An 18,944-nucleotide genomic window follows, 5' to 3' on the forward strand; every position below is an offset into this window, starting at 1 on the left:
GACCCTCCTTGGTATACCGTCACTGTAAAGAAACCTCTAAAGAACAGAGACTACTGCATAATAGGTATAAAACAAAGCATGGCACTATAGGTACAGAGATGCTGAATGGAATGTATTTGGCAGTCAAGAGACCAATGCATGAAGCCTTCAATGACTACCACAGCAGAATATTGTGAAGTTAGTGTCCATTAATTCATGAACAAGACTGGAACTGAAACTGAGAATAGCAAAGTACAAGCAGAAATGGCTCTATTTTCAAATATTCCTTTATAAAGGAAAACCCATGAGTACTGCCTCAACTTAAGTCTTGCACCACTAAAAAAATGACTGCAGTAGATGTTTGTGTCAACAGCATTGAGAAACAGGTGAAATAGTTAAAACTGAATGAAGCCCCAGGGTCCAATGAAACCAGATTCTATACCTAGTTCGTGGATCAGTTAGCCTCTCTGTTAACTATAACTATCAAGGATACCTTGGACTAAAAACTGTGCTCAGTAGTTGGAAGAAAGCACAGCTGTCTACAAGAAGGGTGGCAGAAGTGGCCAAAAAACTACCGTCCATTACTTTGACATCCAGTTCTTGCAGAATCTTATAACACATTCTGAGCTCAAACATGATAAGGTATCTCGAACAGAACAACCTCCTCCATGTCAACCAGCATTGATATTCAAAACATAGATCATGTAAAACTCAACTCACACTTTTCTCACATCACATACTGGAAGCCATGAATCAAGTCAGAAAGGTAGATTCAGTATTTCTCCATTTCCACAAAGCATCTGACTCAGTATCGCACCTACTCTTATTATCAAATGTACGTGCATATAGGGTAGCAGATGAGATATTTCACTGCATTGACGACATCTTGCTAGGGAGGGAGCAGCATGTTATCTTGGATGGAGAGTCATCAACAGATGTAAAAGTAACTTCAGGTGTACCTCATGGAATTGTTATGGGTCCCTTGCTGTTAATGTTGTATATTAATGATCTTGTGGGCCATATTAATAGTAACCTCAGACTTCTCGCATATGATGCAGTTATCTACAATGAAGTATAGACTGAACAAAGCTGTACAAATATTTTGTCAGATCCTGATAAGATATCAAAGTGATACAATGATTGGCAGCTTGCTTTAAATGTTCAGAAATATAAAACTGTGCACTTCACAAAACAAAACAAAAAACAACATAGAATCCTATGAATATAATATTAGTGAGTAACAGTTGGACTATGTGTACAAATACTTGGATGTAACACTTATTAGGAACAAGAATTGGAACGATCTGTAGGTCCAGTCATGAGTAAAGCAAATAGCACACTTCAGTTTATTGGTGGAATACAAAGGAAATGCAATCAGTCTACAAATGAGATTGGCTACAAATCACTTGTGTGACCCATACTAGAATATTGCTCAGGTGTGTGTGACCTGTATGAAATAGGATTAGTGGGGGATACTGAACACATGAAGAGAAGAGCTGCATGAATGGTCACAAGTTTGTCTGGCCCATGGGAGAGAGTCACTGAGATACAGAAAGAACTGAACTGGCAGACTCTTAAAGAGAGAAGGAAACCATCCTGAGAAAGTCTGCTACCAAAGTTTCATGAACTGGCTTTAAATGATGACTCTAGGAATATACTAAAACCCCCTATGTATCATTCCCATAGGGATCATGAGGATCAGATTAGATTAATTACAACAAACACAGAGACACTTAAACAATTTTTTTTTCCTCATGCTCCATGCAAAACTTGTACAACGAATCTGCTGCGAAAGGGCAAAGTTGATTTATTGATCTGTCATCTGCTGACAGTTTGTGGGAGAAGGTATCGCATACGCTGCCTCATTCTGAACAGATGATTAGTGTTATTCCTCATGGCCATCCTATGGTACTGTAATTGCTCAATAATTTTGTATGCCAGGCTATCCCTTACGGATTTACTATCAGAAAGTTTCTTGTTTCTCAAACTTAGTTTCAACTTTCTCAGCCTGGTGCCCATCCTCTTCTGGACATGATCCATTCATTTCAGTTTTGCAATACACTTATCACCATAACACCGAGCTGCTACTACACTGTTTTATGCTTTTCAGACCCCATCACCTGAAAACTTATAACAACAAAACTCTGTTTCATTCAAAAATTGATTGAAAACTATAATAGCTGCAGAACTCTCAATTCCACCGCCTGTTTGTTCATAATTCCTATCACAGAGAAGTTGGATGTGGTTCACTCATTTACATTTATAACAATGTTTTGACAGAATCAGAAAGTCAGTTACCTTTCCAGTATCCACAATCATCCCTATAGAGACAGTATTCTTAGAACTTCTACATACAATACGAGTTTATATCATAAAAGCTGCTATATTGCTTTCCACAATGCTACCAATAGAAAAAAAAACATAATTTTGCCTTTATAAAACTGCAATCCACAGCCTTCTACCTAAAAAGTTATGGACTTTATTTGATCTTGAAGGAATGGATGTAAAATTTTTAACATTTTAAACATGTGCTGATAGTATTAAAAAAAAAATAGAATAATTCCCACGGGAGTTTATAAGTGATTTATACCAGGGGAAAATGCTCCTATCAGAGCACAAAAGTGGCAACTATGCTCCTGTTTAAAACACTCCGACTGAAAAGTGGGGTACTGGCTGCCTGATTCTACCTTCCTCAGCAGCTTTAAAAATTTTCCCAAAAAATTTGGAATGTAAACATATTCACACTCTTTTTAATCTGCAACTCACCTCTCACTCCCACAAGTACCCATAACTGCAACTTATTCACATCCACTACACCATCGCTGTAAGTCACTCATACTCATCCACTCCCACTTGCCCATTCTCACTCAGTCATTCAGCCCAACTCATTGTCATTATCTCTTTGTGTCTCTCTAACTATTGCTGTCTCCTGTCTCTCAGCCAAAGTCTTCTTCATTCTGTCCTACTACTACTACTACTACTACTGTCTCCTCTCACTCTAACCATCTACCTCTTGCTCTCTTTTAGTGCTACTATCTCATTCATTCATTCCCAATGCTGCTGTCTCTTCTCACTGTCACTATCTACCTTCCTCATCGTCATTGTCACAGGCTCTGTTTCTCATTGTCACTGGCTATCACCCACTTCCAATTTCTCCTTCTCTTTATTCCTCTTCTACAGGCACTGTGTCTCCTTTATTCTTCTCCTAATACTATTCCATTACTATCAACTATGTTCCACTGCCACTGTGTCCCTCTCTTTCCCTTCTGCTGCCATTGTCTCCTTCGCTCTTCCCATACCACAACCACTGTCTACCATCTTTCACTATTTATTACTTTTCTTTCTCTTTCACATTTTCACTGTCTCCTTCTCTCTCAGCATAAGAAAGTGTGAATATGTTTGCATGCCAAAATTTTTGGGAAAATTTTTAATGTTGCTGAGGAAGGTAGAAAGAGGCAGTTGGCTCCCCACTTTTCAGTCAGAGTCTTTTAGACATGATAGGGTCTCATTAGGATATTGTTGAGTTTCTGTCTGTGTGGGGTGAGGGGACGGGGGGAGGGGGTGAGAGATGAAAAGTTAATCTATGTGTGGTGGGCAAACTGTCAGACAGAATGGACCTCATTTCAGGGCATGATTTTAGGGAGTAATAGCCTTGTCAAAGTAGCTGATTAATTCATTCAAGACCAGGATAGTACTACGTGACAAGAGATCTACTCCTAAGGTGTTTTTGGAGAGACCAGCAGTATCAGGACTGGACGTTAAGACTCGAGAAATCTGCTTTTGAACTAGGGTGGTGAGGTAATTACTCCCAGTGAACACTCAGGTCAAAATGGTGGTGTATTGCTGTGAAGAGTTTGAATGTGAACAAATATGTTTGCCTTGAATGCCAAGACTGTGTGGGAGGGAACATTTGACATGGAAAGGATGGTAACTGTCAAAATGTAAGTGCTGTTGTTTGTTAGTAGATTGAATGTGAACTGAAGTGTGTAACTGACCCACAATCAGGATGAGATCAACATCAAGGAAAGTGGTATGGAATTCAGAATATGGCAAGGATGTCATAAATACATCTAAACCACACCAGGGGTTGAAGGTTTAAGGATCCCATGGAAAGACCCCTCCAAGCAGCTCATGAATAGGTTGGCATAGGAAGGAACCATCCCAGTTCACATGGTCACATCCCTGATCTGTTTGAAGTCTGTCCCTCAAACGAAAAGTAGTTATTTGTAAGTATCAAGTTGATTAAGATGAGCAGGAAGTGCATAATAAGTGTGAAATCATGTGGGTGCTTCCATGCATGAACAGCTCATTGCATGGGCAAAGCTTACACCTCCTTATATGATGACTTGGTTGTCACTGAAATTGGAATATCAACATGTTCATTAACAGTAATTCTGCCAAACTGTTTGCCATTCTGTCAGTCCTATGATGTATGCTTTGACTGACAGGTGAAGAATTACATTCACCCATTTCAAAACTGCCCTATTCTCATCACACAGCAAATGGAAATCACAAAGAGAAGTAATGAAATTAATAAAATATACGCCTGTATATGTAATCAATTACAGGCTTCAGCTTTCGAGAAAATGCTTTGATATGCTTGGTGTGCCACGACATTATTGCCAGATCATGAGGTATTTAGAATGCAAACAGAGTTACTTTTCTTGAAGATATTCACATTAAAAAATGTGACTGTGGTATAAATTGACTTCGCATGTTACTGGTGGTGCTTCCGTTTTCTATGCTTTGAATGTTTTTATGATAGATATCACCCACTGGAATACACTGGTTCCCTTGAATTATGAAAGTAAAAATCAAAGTTAGAATTTATATGTTTTTCATTTTCAATTACTGTTAGTTACACAAGATTATATAAGATATGTGATGATAAAATCTAATTTTAATAATATTTGAAATGCTTATTTATATTTTAAATAATTTCATTGTGTTTCTGAATGTCACCAAAATACCAATTCCACTAATGTCACAAACATCCATGGCAACAAAAGGAAGAAAATGACAATATTAGATTAAATTTGAACACGAATCACAAAAATCCAGAAACTTGCTGTTAGCTATTACGCTGCCAGCTCCCTTGGTACAAAACCATGTGTACAAACTGACATAACAGCATGAAAATTTTCCGGGGAACCTTGAGTGTTGGCTCATATGATGAAACAAGTGTCCATTTATTTTCACACTTGTTTCACCATGCGAAGTGTTGGTTGTGCCAAAGAGCAATGTATTGCAGCTCCACCTTATATGATATAATAGGTTGGTGCATAAGTTCATAGCATTTTTGTTTTGCATTTTGGTGTTCCAGTTGCTATAGGTTATGTTATCAACTGTCATTTTTTTTATTTGTAGTTCACTGTTGCTACTTGAGTTTACATATTGCCATTTTCTCATTTGTAGATACTGAGTGGAGCTGTAGATGCTAGAAAATGGAGTGCATAGATGAGAAATCTGATTATTCCCACATATTCTTCTGCTTTAATTCAGTAGCAGAGACAGACAGAAACATTTGTGCCATGTATGGGGATTACGCCATCCCACAGAGCATGGCAAGAAAATGGCTTTCTTGTTTTAAGGAGGACTGTATTGACATTAACAACTCTCCATGTTCAGGAAGATCTTTGGTGTTTGATAAAGATCATTTAAACGTATTAATCCATAATGACCCATACCAGTGTACTCAAGAGCTGGCAAATGTGATGACTGCAATCATTCCACCATTGTGCAACATTTGTATGAAATGGGGAAGGTTCAAAAATCATGTGCATGGGTACAGCACCAGTGGCAGGCCGTATGTGTACCTCTGGTTGCTTGCTATCAATTGACTCATGAACAACACCGGCCATTCCTATCCTGTATCATTACTGGTGACGAGAAAGGTTGGCTTTATGTTAACATAAGGAAAACAAAGGAATGTTTCAGCTCAAACAAAGCAGCAGCTCCTCGTACAAAGACCTGTGCGCATCTACAAAACATAATACTATGCATCTCGTGCAACAGTGACAGGGTGTTATATTACGAATTGCTTCCCTGAGGTGTAACCATTACTGCTAACATTTATTATCAACAATTCAGATGTCTTTCATGTGCAATCCAAGAAGAATGAATAGGAAAACTGGGTGTAGTGACGCTACGCCACAATGACACCCACCTGCACTCTGCTAGTCTGACAAAGAACACTACACACGAGCTGGATTGGGAAGTCATTCTGCACTCACCTTATTCACCTGATCTTGCACCCTCAGATTTTCACCTTTTTCGCTCTCTATTGAACAACCTTCAAGGAACTTCTTTTCCAGATGAAAATGAGCTCCAAACATGGCTTGATGAGTTCTTCACGTCAAAGCCATTTGATTTCTACAGTCATGGAATCGAAAAGTTACCCCAATGTTGGCAGACTGTTGTAAATAGTGAAGGAGAATATATTATTGGTGACTAAAATCTCTGTTATGTGTACCTGTTGTATCTATTAAACTTATGGGAAAACTCTGCAATATGTACCAATGTACTAGTTTCAGGAAACTGATGACATAAATCCACACTCACGTCTGGAACATAGGGTTCTTGCAGTATTCCACACCAGAAAAACAGTTCAGTCAACCCCTATGGGCGCCAAATATCCATCTTAAAAAAATAACATACTACTGAAATTAATCACCACACCCTGAATCCCTGAGGACTATTATGAGGCACAAGGATGGGCTGAAAAACAATGCTTCCATACTTTTTATTTGAACATTCTCAAAGTTTTTTTTTTAAATAAAAGAAACTTTACTAATATTCTACAACTTTATTCTTCATGTCTACATATTCACTTCTCCCATAGTCACCCTGGCAATGAACACATTTCTCCCAACAAGAGCCCGGTTTGTTGATACCAACACTGCAGAATGTTTGACTTTGTTGGTGGAGCCACAACCTGACCTCTGCTTACACCACTTCATTTTTTTAAGTTTTGGAAACAGATGAAATTGGATGGGGCCATTTCAGGACTGTATGCATGATATTAAACGACAGTGAACCCAAGGTGTAGTTACCAAAGTGTTTAAAACAACTCAAAGAGATCTTCAGTTACAGGCATTTGGGATTTATTAGCTGTGTAAGCGCAATTTCAAAATGGAAATACTTGTGGAAGAAATGTTTTAGGTTTCATCCTGAAATGTTTCATTTCATCTATATTTGTTGTTCTACCAATGCTTAACTTTTTCAAGTTATTCCACGATGATGTGATGAGTGAGATGTCCAGTCTCCATGCAAATTTGTCCTACTGGTTTTACCTTCTTTATGTGAATCAGAACGTTTTAGTTAAACAAGAGACAATTAGCAGTTGTCTCAGGAGACATGCTGATGTGCACAGTGACTGTCTTGACAGCATTATTAAGCCTTTCCAGTAGACTCCAAGATGAAATGAAATTACTATTAGCATTGTATACTGCATCAGATCCAGTCACAAGTACTGTAATATTTAAAACAGCAGCCTGCTTCAACAAATACACCAGTATAATTCACTTAAGAATGTTGTGATAGACTAGAGGGATAATTAGTGTGTAACAACCGAGAAATACACGAACTGTGAAATATTGTATAGCAATTCTGTCCCACACTCACCTAGGATCACCTATTCCTCTTACTTTAGTTCCTCTCTGTCTCAACCTATCTGAAAATTGAGAAGCTCATTCATCAGGCACTTTTCACTTTATTGACAAAGCATCACCAGTAGTTATATTGTAATTATGAGTGGACGATATGTTTTGTCTCTTTAGTTTTATAGAATTAATGACAGTTTTGTTTAAGAATGATATATTTGATACATTACTGATGACACCTTTTGTTCCTCATTTCACTTCTCATCACAACTGTTTCTCCTTCCACATAATCAGAATCTCAAATCAAACTTGCACTGCAATGATACCCTTGTTTAATTATCTTTGTAGCTTTCCAGTTCTATTTTTCTGTCACTGCAAAAGATTCCTTGGACGTGATTTGAAACTATATGTTATTCACACCGGATTAAATCTGATAACAAAATGTGAACATCCACAAGGATGTGCCATTTGATCTTATTTTGTGTTGTTATGTATTTGAGGTGAGGCCAATGCAAGTATTCATAAGGAAAACTGTTTTCAAGTGTATAATATTAAAATGAAAGTTATTTACTCAAAATGTTAATACCATCTGATGGGGTTAAGAAAGCAAATCACTTCCAGCGAATCAATTTTTTACTTTGCAGTTTGCTTAAGGCAGAAAAAATAGCTATGATAGCTACAGGAGAGGAAAACCACCAAAATAATATTCCCCACTCTTTATTTCTGATGTTTGAGTTGCAGTAAGTGCTCCTGCTTCCATTCAATGCATTGGCAGCCAGTGACTCTATGTCTTTGTAGGGTGAGCTTCCCTGGTGCCAGCAAGCTCCAGATTCACATAGGCTGAGCAAACATAGTCTACCTGTCGCTACTCTGATGGAGACTTGACAACATCGTAGAATACATTTGGCAACTATGTGACCATTGATTTACTTCCTGGTTTGGTTCAGAATTATCCCGTTAAATTTGCTTCATATTTTTTTTGTCATTTAGGTTGAAGATGTTGAATTATTCTCACTTTGAGGTAAAAAAATTTATGATTTTGATTCCAGGAAGCTTGTTCCAACAGAAATGCAGCTAACTTTGCCATTTATGTTGTAAATTCCCAATCATGGCCATCACTGGAACAACAAGGGAGTACTGTTTGACAGAGCTGTATAGTAGCTTATCAATAAAGAGTTCACCCTTCAAACACAAGAGTGTGTTAGTTTTTGCTTCTAATCTCACTGGTGACAAGAGCCACTAACAGGCAGATTGACAGTCAATACAGAAATCCTAAGACATCTCTCCCATTCCTTCATTCTGTCGCCTGTAGATCTAAAGGTGGAAAACTTGCTGAATTGCATACTTGTTAGTGCCTGCTTTTTCTGCTTCTGTCAATTGTATGGACTTAATTGTGGCACTGAATTCTTTGTTAACTGGATTTTGTTATGTATCAATCCCTACTGCTACAGTTGCATGCCTTTGTGGAAGTCCTGTAATGCTACTTTGGTTTGACTACAGACTGAACATAGACACAGACCATTTCAATGCCAAAAGTGCATATTATCCTGCTAATCTGTTATGATTTGGGATACTTTGTTTTATTAAAAAACACTTCTTTCATAATGTTATCACAATAATTTGTCATTCATTTCTACAAGGATAGGAGCCAGAGGATAGGGAACCATTACACCAACAACCTGAGAACAGCTTTCGCATCCCGCAACTACCCTCCCGAGCTGGTACAGAAGCAAATAACCAGAGCCACTTCCTCATCCCCTCAAACCCAGAATCCCCACAGAAGAACCACAAAAGTGCCCCACTTGTGACAGGATACTTTCCGGGACTGGACCAGACTCTGAATGTGGCTCTCCAGCAGGGATACGACTTCCTCAAATCCTGCCCTGAAATGAGATCCACCCTTCATGAAATCCTCCCCACTCCACCAAGAGTGTCTTTCCGCCATCCACCTAACCTTCGTAACCTGTTAGTTCATCCCTATGAAATCCCCAAACCACCTTCCCTACCCTCTGGCTCCTATCCTTGTAACCGCCCCCGGTGTAAAACCTGTCCCATGCACCCTCCCACCACCACCTACTCCAGTCCTGTAACCCGGAAGGTGTACACGATCAAAGGCAGAGCCACATGTGAAAGCACCCACGTGATTTACCAACTGACCTGCCTACACTGTGATGCATTCTATGTGGGAATGACCAGCAACAAACTGTCCATTCGCATGAATGGACACAGGCAGACAGTGTTTGTTGGTAATGAGGATCACCCTGTGGCTAAACATGCCTTGGTGCACGGCTAGCACATCTTGGCACAGTGTTACACCGTCCAGGTTATCTGGATACTTCCCACCAACACCAACCTATCCAAACTCCGGAGATGGGAACTTGCTCTTCAATATATCCTCTCTTCCCGTTACCCACCAAGCCTCAATCTCCGCTAATTTCAAGTTGCCGCCACTCATACCTCACCTGTCATTCAACATCATCTTTGCCTCTGCACTTCCGCCTTGACTGACATCTCTGCCCAAACTTTTTGTCTTTAAATATGTCTGCTTGTGTCTGTATATGTGTGGATGGATATGTGTGTGTGCGCGAGTGTATACCCGTCCTTTTTTTCCCCCTAAGGTAAGTCTTTCCGCTCCCGGGATTGGAATGACTCCTTACCCTCTCCCTTAAAACCCACATCCTTTCGTCTTTCCCTCTCCTTCCCCCTTTCCTGATGAGGCAACAGTTTGTTGCGAAAGCTTGAATTTTGTGTGTATGTATGTGTGTGTGTGTGTGTGTGTGTGTGTGTGTGTGTGTGTGTGTGTGTGTTTCTATCGACCTGCCAGCGCTTTCGTATGGTAAGTCACATCGTCTTTGTTTTTAAATATTTTTTCCCGCGTGGAATGTTTTCCTCTATCATATTGATATCATTAATTTGAACCCAACAATTACGTTTGTTATTGTCACTGTTGCATTTCGAAAACTTTTCTGTCGTCTTATTTTCAATCTCTGTTTTTGCCAGTAGTTTCACTTTGTATTCACCTTCTCCTTTTTACCGTAATCTGCTATACAATTCTATCCCGCCTATATATACTCAATAATATGTAACCCACTTCCATACCATAACCAAAAAAAAAATTGCCGCTTTCAACACTACCGCCGCTATAAAATCCACCATTTCTAGTTCACAAACAGTTCCTTTCACCTTTTAAACAACCATTTCGGCTAGTTCTAATAACTTTCGCTTTATTTCCATTTCCATTTTTCCCACATCACTGATAATTTTTAGCCGCTTCCCACAGGTTTTAACGTAATTATTTCTTCGTCAGACAATTGTTAGCCTCATTTTCATAATCTGCCACCACAAAACCACTCCTTTTAATATATTACACGCAGTTTTTTCGAAATTTTCCCGAATTTCTCCGTCCTCTAACGTGTTTTGGCGGCAACACAACGACCTAACCTTTGTGCACATCGTTGTCTACCAACCCAAGTCCAACATAGCCCAGCTGTAACCAACACCATTTCCCCTTTTTTCACACCAGATCTCCAGTTACTTTCCAGTCCACCTTTACCCTCCCCATATATTTTTATTTTCATTTTCATTTCAGCCTCATGTTACACTTTCCACCTTCTAATACCATGTCACCCTCACAACACCCCCACAACGACCCCATTAAGTTTGGTCTTTAAATATGTCTGCTTGTATCTGTATATGTGTGGATGGATATGTGTGTGTGCGCGAGTGTATACCCGTCCTTTTTTCCCCCTAAGGTAAGTCTTTCCGCTCCCGGGATTGGAATGACTCCTTACCCTCTCCCTTAAAACCCACTTCCTTTTGTCTTTCCCTCTCCTTCCCTCTTTCATGATGAGGCAACAGTTTGTTGTGAAAGCTTGAATTTTGTGTGTATGTATGTGTCTGTTTGTGTTTCTATCGACCTGCCAGCACTTTCGTATGGTAAGTCACATCATCTTTGTTTTTAAATATATTTTTCCCACGTGGAATGTTTCCCTCTATTGCCATAAAAACTCTTCATAAGCCTGAATTATTTAGTAGCAGCAACACTTCTTTCTTATCAGTTTCCAGAGCCCTTGGTTTCAAGTATCAAACAATTAATGTAGACAAAATTATAATGGAAATATCATTATGTGGTATTGTTGAATTTTAAGACACATTGTTAGGCAAAATTTGGAGACACTGTGATTGTGTAAACCATGGATAAATGCCAGTCATTCCATCAGAAGAAACTGAGCAGATGACAGTGGAAGTGGAAGTACCACTATCCCCGTGGGAAAGAGTAATTGTCTTGCATACTGGACTTTCCACTCGTTTCGTACCAGACTGTCTCCTGGTTTACAAATAAAGGAAAACAAGTGATTACAATGAGGAGATCAATCACAAGAGTTTTCTGAAGTGATTCAAGGGGCAACTACTGGAAAACTTAAACCAGCCATCTGTCACACTACTGGATAATGTCCCACACCACTTGCTTATTATTCAACAATATGTCATTGTGTGAGGTGGCAAAAGAACATGGTCACACAGTTCTTAGGGTTTCACCAAACAACTGCCATTACTACAGCACTGAAATGGTCAAGGATTATGTGACAACAAATAATAACAGTTTCACTGTGGGAGAAATTGTAAGAGGATACAGTGACACAAGCAATACAAAAGAAATGAAGTAACGTTGTATTCCACACAAAAAGTTGAACACTACAGGGATTGGTGAATACTTAAGTAACATGAAGGATTCTGATCTGTTTCAGCACCACTTTCATAACAAATATGCCACTTAAAAGTGAGTTGTCCTGATTATTGTAAAGGATTGTGCACGTCCTCTTGTTTTGCTGAGATGTACAAATAATTGGGAACTGGTATCATTATTCACAGGAGTGCACTTCTCAAGCAACAAAGATATTAGGTTCCTGTAAGGAGAACTCAGAACTGTACATTAACAGGGAGTGCAAGAAGATGGTACAACATAGCACAGCTGATATGATTCAAGTAAAAGTAGTTAGTTTAGCTTGAAGAATGTGAAGGCATGTGTTTACTGAATACGTGCTTTCAGGTAGCTTTATTTACCACATTACAAACAGTTTTCAATCCCCACTTCATATTTCCATTGGAAAAAGTATATTTTAATGTCCGTAACTTGTCAGATGTGCTATCCATGCTGCAAACTGCAGATAGTAAAATTATGTTTACCTGAACAAGCAAAAGTAATTTGGTTCTCACCTTTATACATACATCATTCTCTTCACCTCCACTGCTTGGCCTTGGTGAATCAGCTGCTGCAAAAAGCTGTTTGAGTGAAGGACTTGGAGATGTTGGAACTGCAGGTGCTGGACTCTGCACAACCCTCCTTGGTTTTGGGCCTGGTTTTCTCCGTGCTGTAACATTACTGGCTTTATGTTTCTGGTGTTGCTTAAAACTTAGGCTCCTAATAAAACAGTTTGATGATGGAACACAAATAATGAAAAAAACTGACTCTTAATAATGAAACTTACTGACTAATCTGCTGACTTCAAATTAATATACTGTTAGTACAGTGTTGACTGAGTTGTAAAAGTGTAAAACCCATTTAACATCGAGTGAAACATACCACATCATCATTTCCAGTTTTGTGCATTAGTTGTACTGATACATCATATATCACTGAGTTTCTTTCCACTCAAATGGAGCTGCAGGCCTAGTTACTCTATCAACTACTGATGGGGACAGTAAAGCTAAGGTAATCCACGGTGACATAACAATAGATCAGCTATCTTAAAGAAGAGGGCCTTTAACTCTCCATTCGGAAAAATTATGTTACTCACCTATTGTGAAGTATACTTACATGTTCTCTCTGAATGAACAGGTGTTGCAGCTGCCAAAGATGCAGATAACGATGACAGTGATGATAGAGATGAGGAATGGGCAGCAACTGGTGTGCAGTTACTCAGATTGAGACTGCCGCTGCTATTACACAGGCTGGTTATGTTGTTATTGATCACACTATTGCTGTTATTGTGTATACTGTTTGTAGTCACACCACTAACGGCACTATTAACTGTGGCACTGTTGCTTCTACTAGTGGAAGCTTGAGGTTTCATAGAAAGATTAAGAGGTAAATCATTTTCATTTCCTGAGATGCCAAACGAGCCTACACCAAAGGACGGGATATTGAGGGGTACTGCTCCATTACTACTGTGTGCAGGCAATTTTATGACTTCAACTCTGTCCCTGTCTCGTTCACGTTCACGATCTCTTTCCCTCTCTCTCTCCCTCTCCCTCTCCCTCTCCCTGTCTCTCTCCCTCTCTCTTTCTCGCTCCCTTTCACGTTCACGTTCACGTTCCCGTTCACGTTCCCTCTCCCGTTCCCGTTCCTTTTCCCGCTCACGTTCTCGGTCTCTTTCCCTTTCACGTTCACGCTCCAGAGACGCAGATGGAATTACTTGCTCACGATAGTCCAGAGGTTCCTGAAAATAAAGAATTTTGTTTTTAATAACAATAATCAAACAACATAAATATAATATGTTGGATTAAGTGGCATGAATTTGACATAATTTTTTATTCCCTTAATGTGGCACCCATCCTGGAGGGAAAGGTAACAGGACCCTGTGCTCTGCTAGAGTCAGTCGCTGGAACTTCATAAAGTCAGTCATCGTCGACATCTGGAGGCCACCATTGGCTTGTGTTTTGCCATATGCTGTCTACAGTTATTAAAAATGTGAACATGAGAATGAAATTTCCATGTGAACATGGTTTACGGACTTAGCTTTCAGACTACATTGGACTTCTGTTTCTGCCCACAGTTCATTACCAGGGGAGCATTTATATTATTATACTAGGAAAATGTAACCCATTAAAGGGGTTTTCACTTTCATTGTGTTCATGTGCAGTAAGTGAAACACAATATAACAAATATAAGATTGGCAATGAGGAACATTGGACACTTATACATTTTATGGCGGAAGAATTGCCTAAGCTGCTTCAACAACAGTTAAAAGTACACAATAAAACAAAGGAAAAAGAACACCAGAACAGACAAGGAAATTCAGAAGGCTCATGAAGAAAAAATATTGCAAATTCTACAGTAGACTACTTGGTCAATGCATCCAATGGTGCCTTCATTTCTTCCAATGTCTGAGGAAAACCCAGATAATTGGGAACTTTATCTGAGTAAATGGTTGCATTACTTTTTGGAGTTTGCAGTAAAATTGCTAAAGCAACAACATTCTTTGGAACAGGTGATTTATTATCTGCTAATTATAAAAAAAATGTATTTTTGTACCATGGCACAAATTTTAATTCATTTCTTCAGCTTCCAGCATTATCATAAATTATTAAAAAAAAACATGTGCATGTAGCTGTCACTAGGTTAAAATTCCTGCAATGTCCTGCCATGATTGGGCAGCAGATATGACAGGGTTGAGTAACTACTGGCAGTATGAATTTCTCAATCCTATTTACCAGCAATCTTATGCCAAGTCTTTGACTCTATATGTGGTAATCCAATTGGCATCGGATAGAGAAGTCAGATAGGCTCCACTGAAATTGCCATACCAAATCATGTCCTTGGCACAGACAGATATCAGCTGTTACAGCAGAATTTGCACAATAGGTAACAGTGTTGGACATATCTATCAACTTGACCAATCAGTCTCAAGCCATGGTCTGGCCTCACAGCCCCCAGGTCATTCAGCAACAGATAACATTTGCAGAGCAAGAAAGTTGCTCCACATCCAGACAAATATGATAATTTTCATGACCTCAATTGCAGAATCAGTGGCAACAGCAAATAAGGGGACTGAGTCCCAACGTAAATTATTAATTATACAAAAATTACATAAAAATGATAAACTTTCAGAGAGATAAGAGTCTGTTTGTTTCCTTGTAAATCAAGATATTTCTATGCAGCTATGGTTGCCAATGTTATCTCTGTCAAAGAGCAAGTTGTTGAATTACAGTGGTAAACTAGTATCTGCTATGAAGAGTTTTGCAACTGACATAACATATAGAAAAGTCATTCAGGATTCGGTTGTGGTGGTAGTGGTTTCACTCACAACTCATAACATTTTTTGCCTTGATCCATTTTCAGCTTTCAGGTTTCTGATACAAGACAATATAAACTGGGTGTCTGATGCTTCCCTCTTCTACGCACTGGAAGAACCATGTCATGAAGTTGAGGCACTATTTGTTTCCACATTTAAGTACAGCCACAATGTTTCAAACACATATAGCACGTCGGCTCCCAGCTTCATTACATGCTCAAAAATGCTACAGTCAATTCCAAGACAGTAATTGATTCCTATTCCTTACAATGTCCAGAGGAGGTGATATTATCTTCACAAAGATATACAGTAGAGAGTGCTTTTCACACGTGAAACTAACCTGTGCTTGCACGTTTGCTAGGGACCGACGACCAAGCAGAGCAGTTTGGTCCCTTCCCCCCTGCCCCCCCCTCCCCCCTTTGAGCTAATCAACCACCCACATTTGCTGAGTGAGAAATCTCAGAGACTATTAGTGTTAAACACCTCTTCAGGTTGGTAGGCTACACTCTCCTTCTATTTGCAATCGTAAGTAATCATCCATTTTCAAGCTCTTCTCGGAAAATTTGATTTTGTGCAACTTAACAGAAGACATGGCATAACTGGATCATAGACAAGAGAACATGCATAATGTTTGTAACTCTTCATTTTATTGTACAATGATGCTTGAATATAATTTTCAAAAACACCACTTAAATCAACCCAATATTCTGTGCTTTAGATTTAGTTCGGGCAGTCCAGGATGAATCATGTTGAAGCCACTTAAAAATGTCTCAGCCTTCTTCACTGAAAGTATTGCAACAGTTGCTGGGAAAAATTAATTAATATGCAGAGTTCATCTTCAACATTGCTGACAGCTTATCCATTAAAGCAACTGCATAAGAAAGGAGCTAAGTTCGTCTGGATTCCATGCCTGTAGTGTGACATTTTTCAAGCTTAAGATAGCATGAATATAAGCACTATGGCTGGCAATGTACGCACCTTGAAAACCACTAATTTTAACACACATTTCTAGAGTAAGAGGAATGATCTATAGGTTCTTTACAGAACTTTGCAGCCCCAATGAAGATCTGGTGTGTTTTAGTGAAACTAAAGACAGCAATAATTCAACTGTTCTCCGAGAAAAGAATGTAACAAGTTAATAACATTATCACTTTACTCCATCACTCTTTTTCTTTTTCTCTCTCTTAACATTGAACAATGTGCAACCAAATTAAATTACTCCGGAAATATATTAAAGTAACAACACAATCAGGCTACAAAACAAGCAGTACAATGAAAGCAACTGTACTCACTGTATTCACTGCCGTCCTATTACGCTGCCTTCTGCTTCCTCCACTGGAACCACCTCCTCCGCTACCACCACCACTGCTGCCACCACCGCTACCACTTCCTGCACCACCTCGCTCAATCATAAGACCTGGTCCAAGATGTGTTGGCATCACACTCAGAGATGGTGGATCCAACGAAATAGTCTTCTTACGACCACGGTTTGTTGTGCCAGGAATTTTCGGTCCAACAATTGAAGATGTATACTTTATAATTTCCGTATCTGGGGGTAGCCTTACACCACCGAGAATGCTTGCTGGATCACTGTAAATGCATTTTTGTCAATGATAGTTGGAATCAACACTGTTATACAAGTAACAGCACCAATAGATTAACTATCTCTGCTTCCTATATATAATTACCACAATAGATACATAGAACAACTTACCACAAACACATAATGACCTAATTTCTAAATCTTACTAAAATAACACCAGAATACATTTTTAACAAATTCTAATGGTCATTGCACAGCACTGAATACTTTCTGGTCACAGCACACAGTAATTTTTTTTTTTTTTTTTTTTTTTAAAAAAAGGGGGCAATGGAATGTTGAGAAACTCCTTTAGGAAAGGAAGTTTGTCAACTAGGTGTCTTGGGTGCAGGGCTCTATATGCTACATCTGGTATAGTCAGCAAATCTTCTTAATAAGAAAATACAAAACAATGTATTAATAAAGTACAAGCTGGGAAAGGAAGCTTGACTTAAAATGAGTTCTTGTTAAAGTACATAAAAAAACATGGTAAACTTTGAACAAAAGACATATGGATTTATGGATTATTATTCAGAAGCATCTGAGGAATTCTGAGCATTCATGAGTAGTCACTGGCTTTGCTGTAGCTCACAAGTTCAACGGCATTAGGGACAGTGCTGTTTGGATTGGAACAGCACACAGAAGTATTACTGCCAAGACAGATTTTGATTGCATCTCCATGCTATGAGTGTAATTGCTCAATAATGTGTATTGCAGCATGGGCTGCTGTTCAAAATCGCAAAGTGTTGCTAATGTGGTTTTGAAGATCACTAATACATCTTTCAATTATAATTTATTTAATCAATGAAATGCTGGCCGGTGTGGCCAAGTGGTTCTAGGAGCTACAGTCTGGAACTGCGCAACCACTACAGTCACAGGTTCAAATCCTGCCTCACATGGCTGTATGTGGTGTCCTTAGGTTAGTTATGTTTAAGTAGTTCTAAGTTCTATGACCTCCGATGTTAATTCCCATAGTGCTCAGAGCCATTTGAAGCGATCAATGAAATGCTCTACACAAGGACTAGTCGCACATCCCTTGTCATTCTTTTGCAATCGAACTGCATGGACAAAAAAAAAAAAAAAAAAAAAGAGATTAAGGATGAATATAGGAACAACTTGCCCAACATCACCTTGTGGGTAACACACACAGGTGTATAGACATGCAGCCCCGTATGATAAAAGTCCACCTGGCAGGTGTGTGACCACCTCCATAGCTCAGTGGTCAGCATGTCTGGCTACTATGTGGAGAACCCGGTTTCCATTCCTGGTAGTGCCAGGAATTTTTTCATGGTGGGAGGACTGGAACAAAGTGCACTCAGCCTCTTGATGCCAACTGAGGAACTACTTGAGTGAGAAGTTATTGCTCCAAAGCCAAGAAAAGTCAACAATGGCCGGGAGAGTGGCACAGTAATCCCACTCCCCTCTATACTGCATCCAATGATGCCATTGCAGAGGATGAAACAGTGGTCAGTTGGTGCCAACTGGTCCATCAGGGCCAGGAGACAGAGTTTTAGTAATTATACGCACACTTACTGATACGTGTAGCTATTTTTCTATATGATAACTGCCATATGGAAGGAGCTATCAATATGCCCATCAAAAGAATGATGTAATGTATGAACTCTTCATAAAGGGACAGGAAAAAACTGTATTACCTTACAAGCAAACACGAAAAGTGACTCTGATCTCTAATTTGCAGTTCAGTCATGTTTTCCCTTTATTTACTCCATGATGAGAAAAAATCTTTTAACAATGTGCATATCTTTGTGA

The 18,944-nt window shown here is 39.1% G+C and overlaps 1 protein-coding gene across 1 annotated transcript in view; it reads right to left on the reverse strand.

The window, feature by feature from the left end:
* LOC124723153 (bromodomain adjacent to zinc finger domain protein 2B-like) overlaps nt 1-18,944 on the reverse strand; it is a 302,554-nt gene that overhangs the window by 262,510 nt on the left and 21,100 nt on the right. Inside the window, exons 4-6 of the mRNA XM_047248344.1 lie at nt 16,888-17,185; nt 13,399-14,020; nt 12,798-12,952 (exon numbers count right to left, since the gene is read on the reverse strand). Coding sequence (XP_047104300.1) covers nt 12,798-12,952; nt 13,399-14,020; nt 16,888-17,185 — 1,075 coding nt within the window. The remainder of the gene's footprint in view (nt 1-12,797; nt 12,953-13,398; nt 14,021-16,887; nt 17,186-18,944) is intronic.

This window comes from Schistocerca piceifrons, chromosome X, assembly GCF_021461385.2.
Source record: "Schistocerca piceifrons isolate TAMUIC-IGC-003096 chromosome X, iqSchPice1.1, whole genome shotgun sequence".
Lineage (NCBI taxonomy): Eukaryota > Metazoa > Arthropoda > Insecta > Orthoptera > Acrididae > Schistocerca > Schistocerca piceifrons.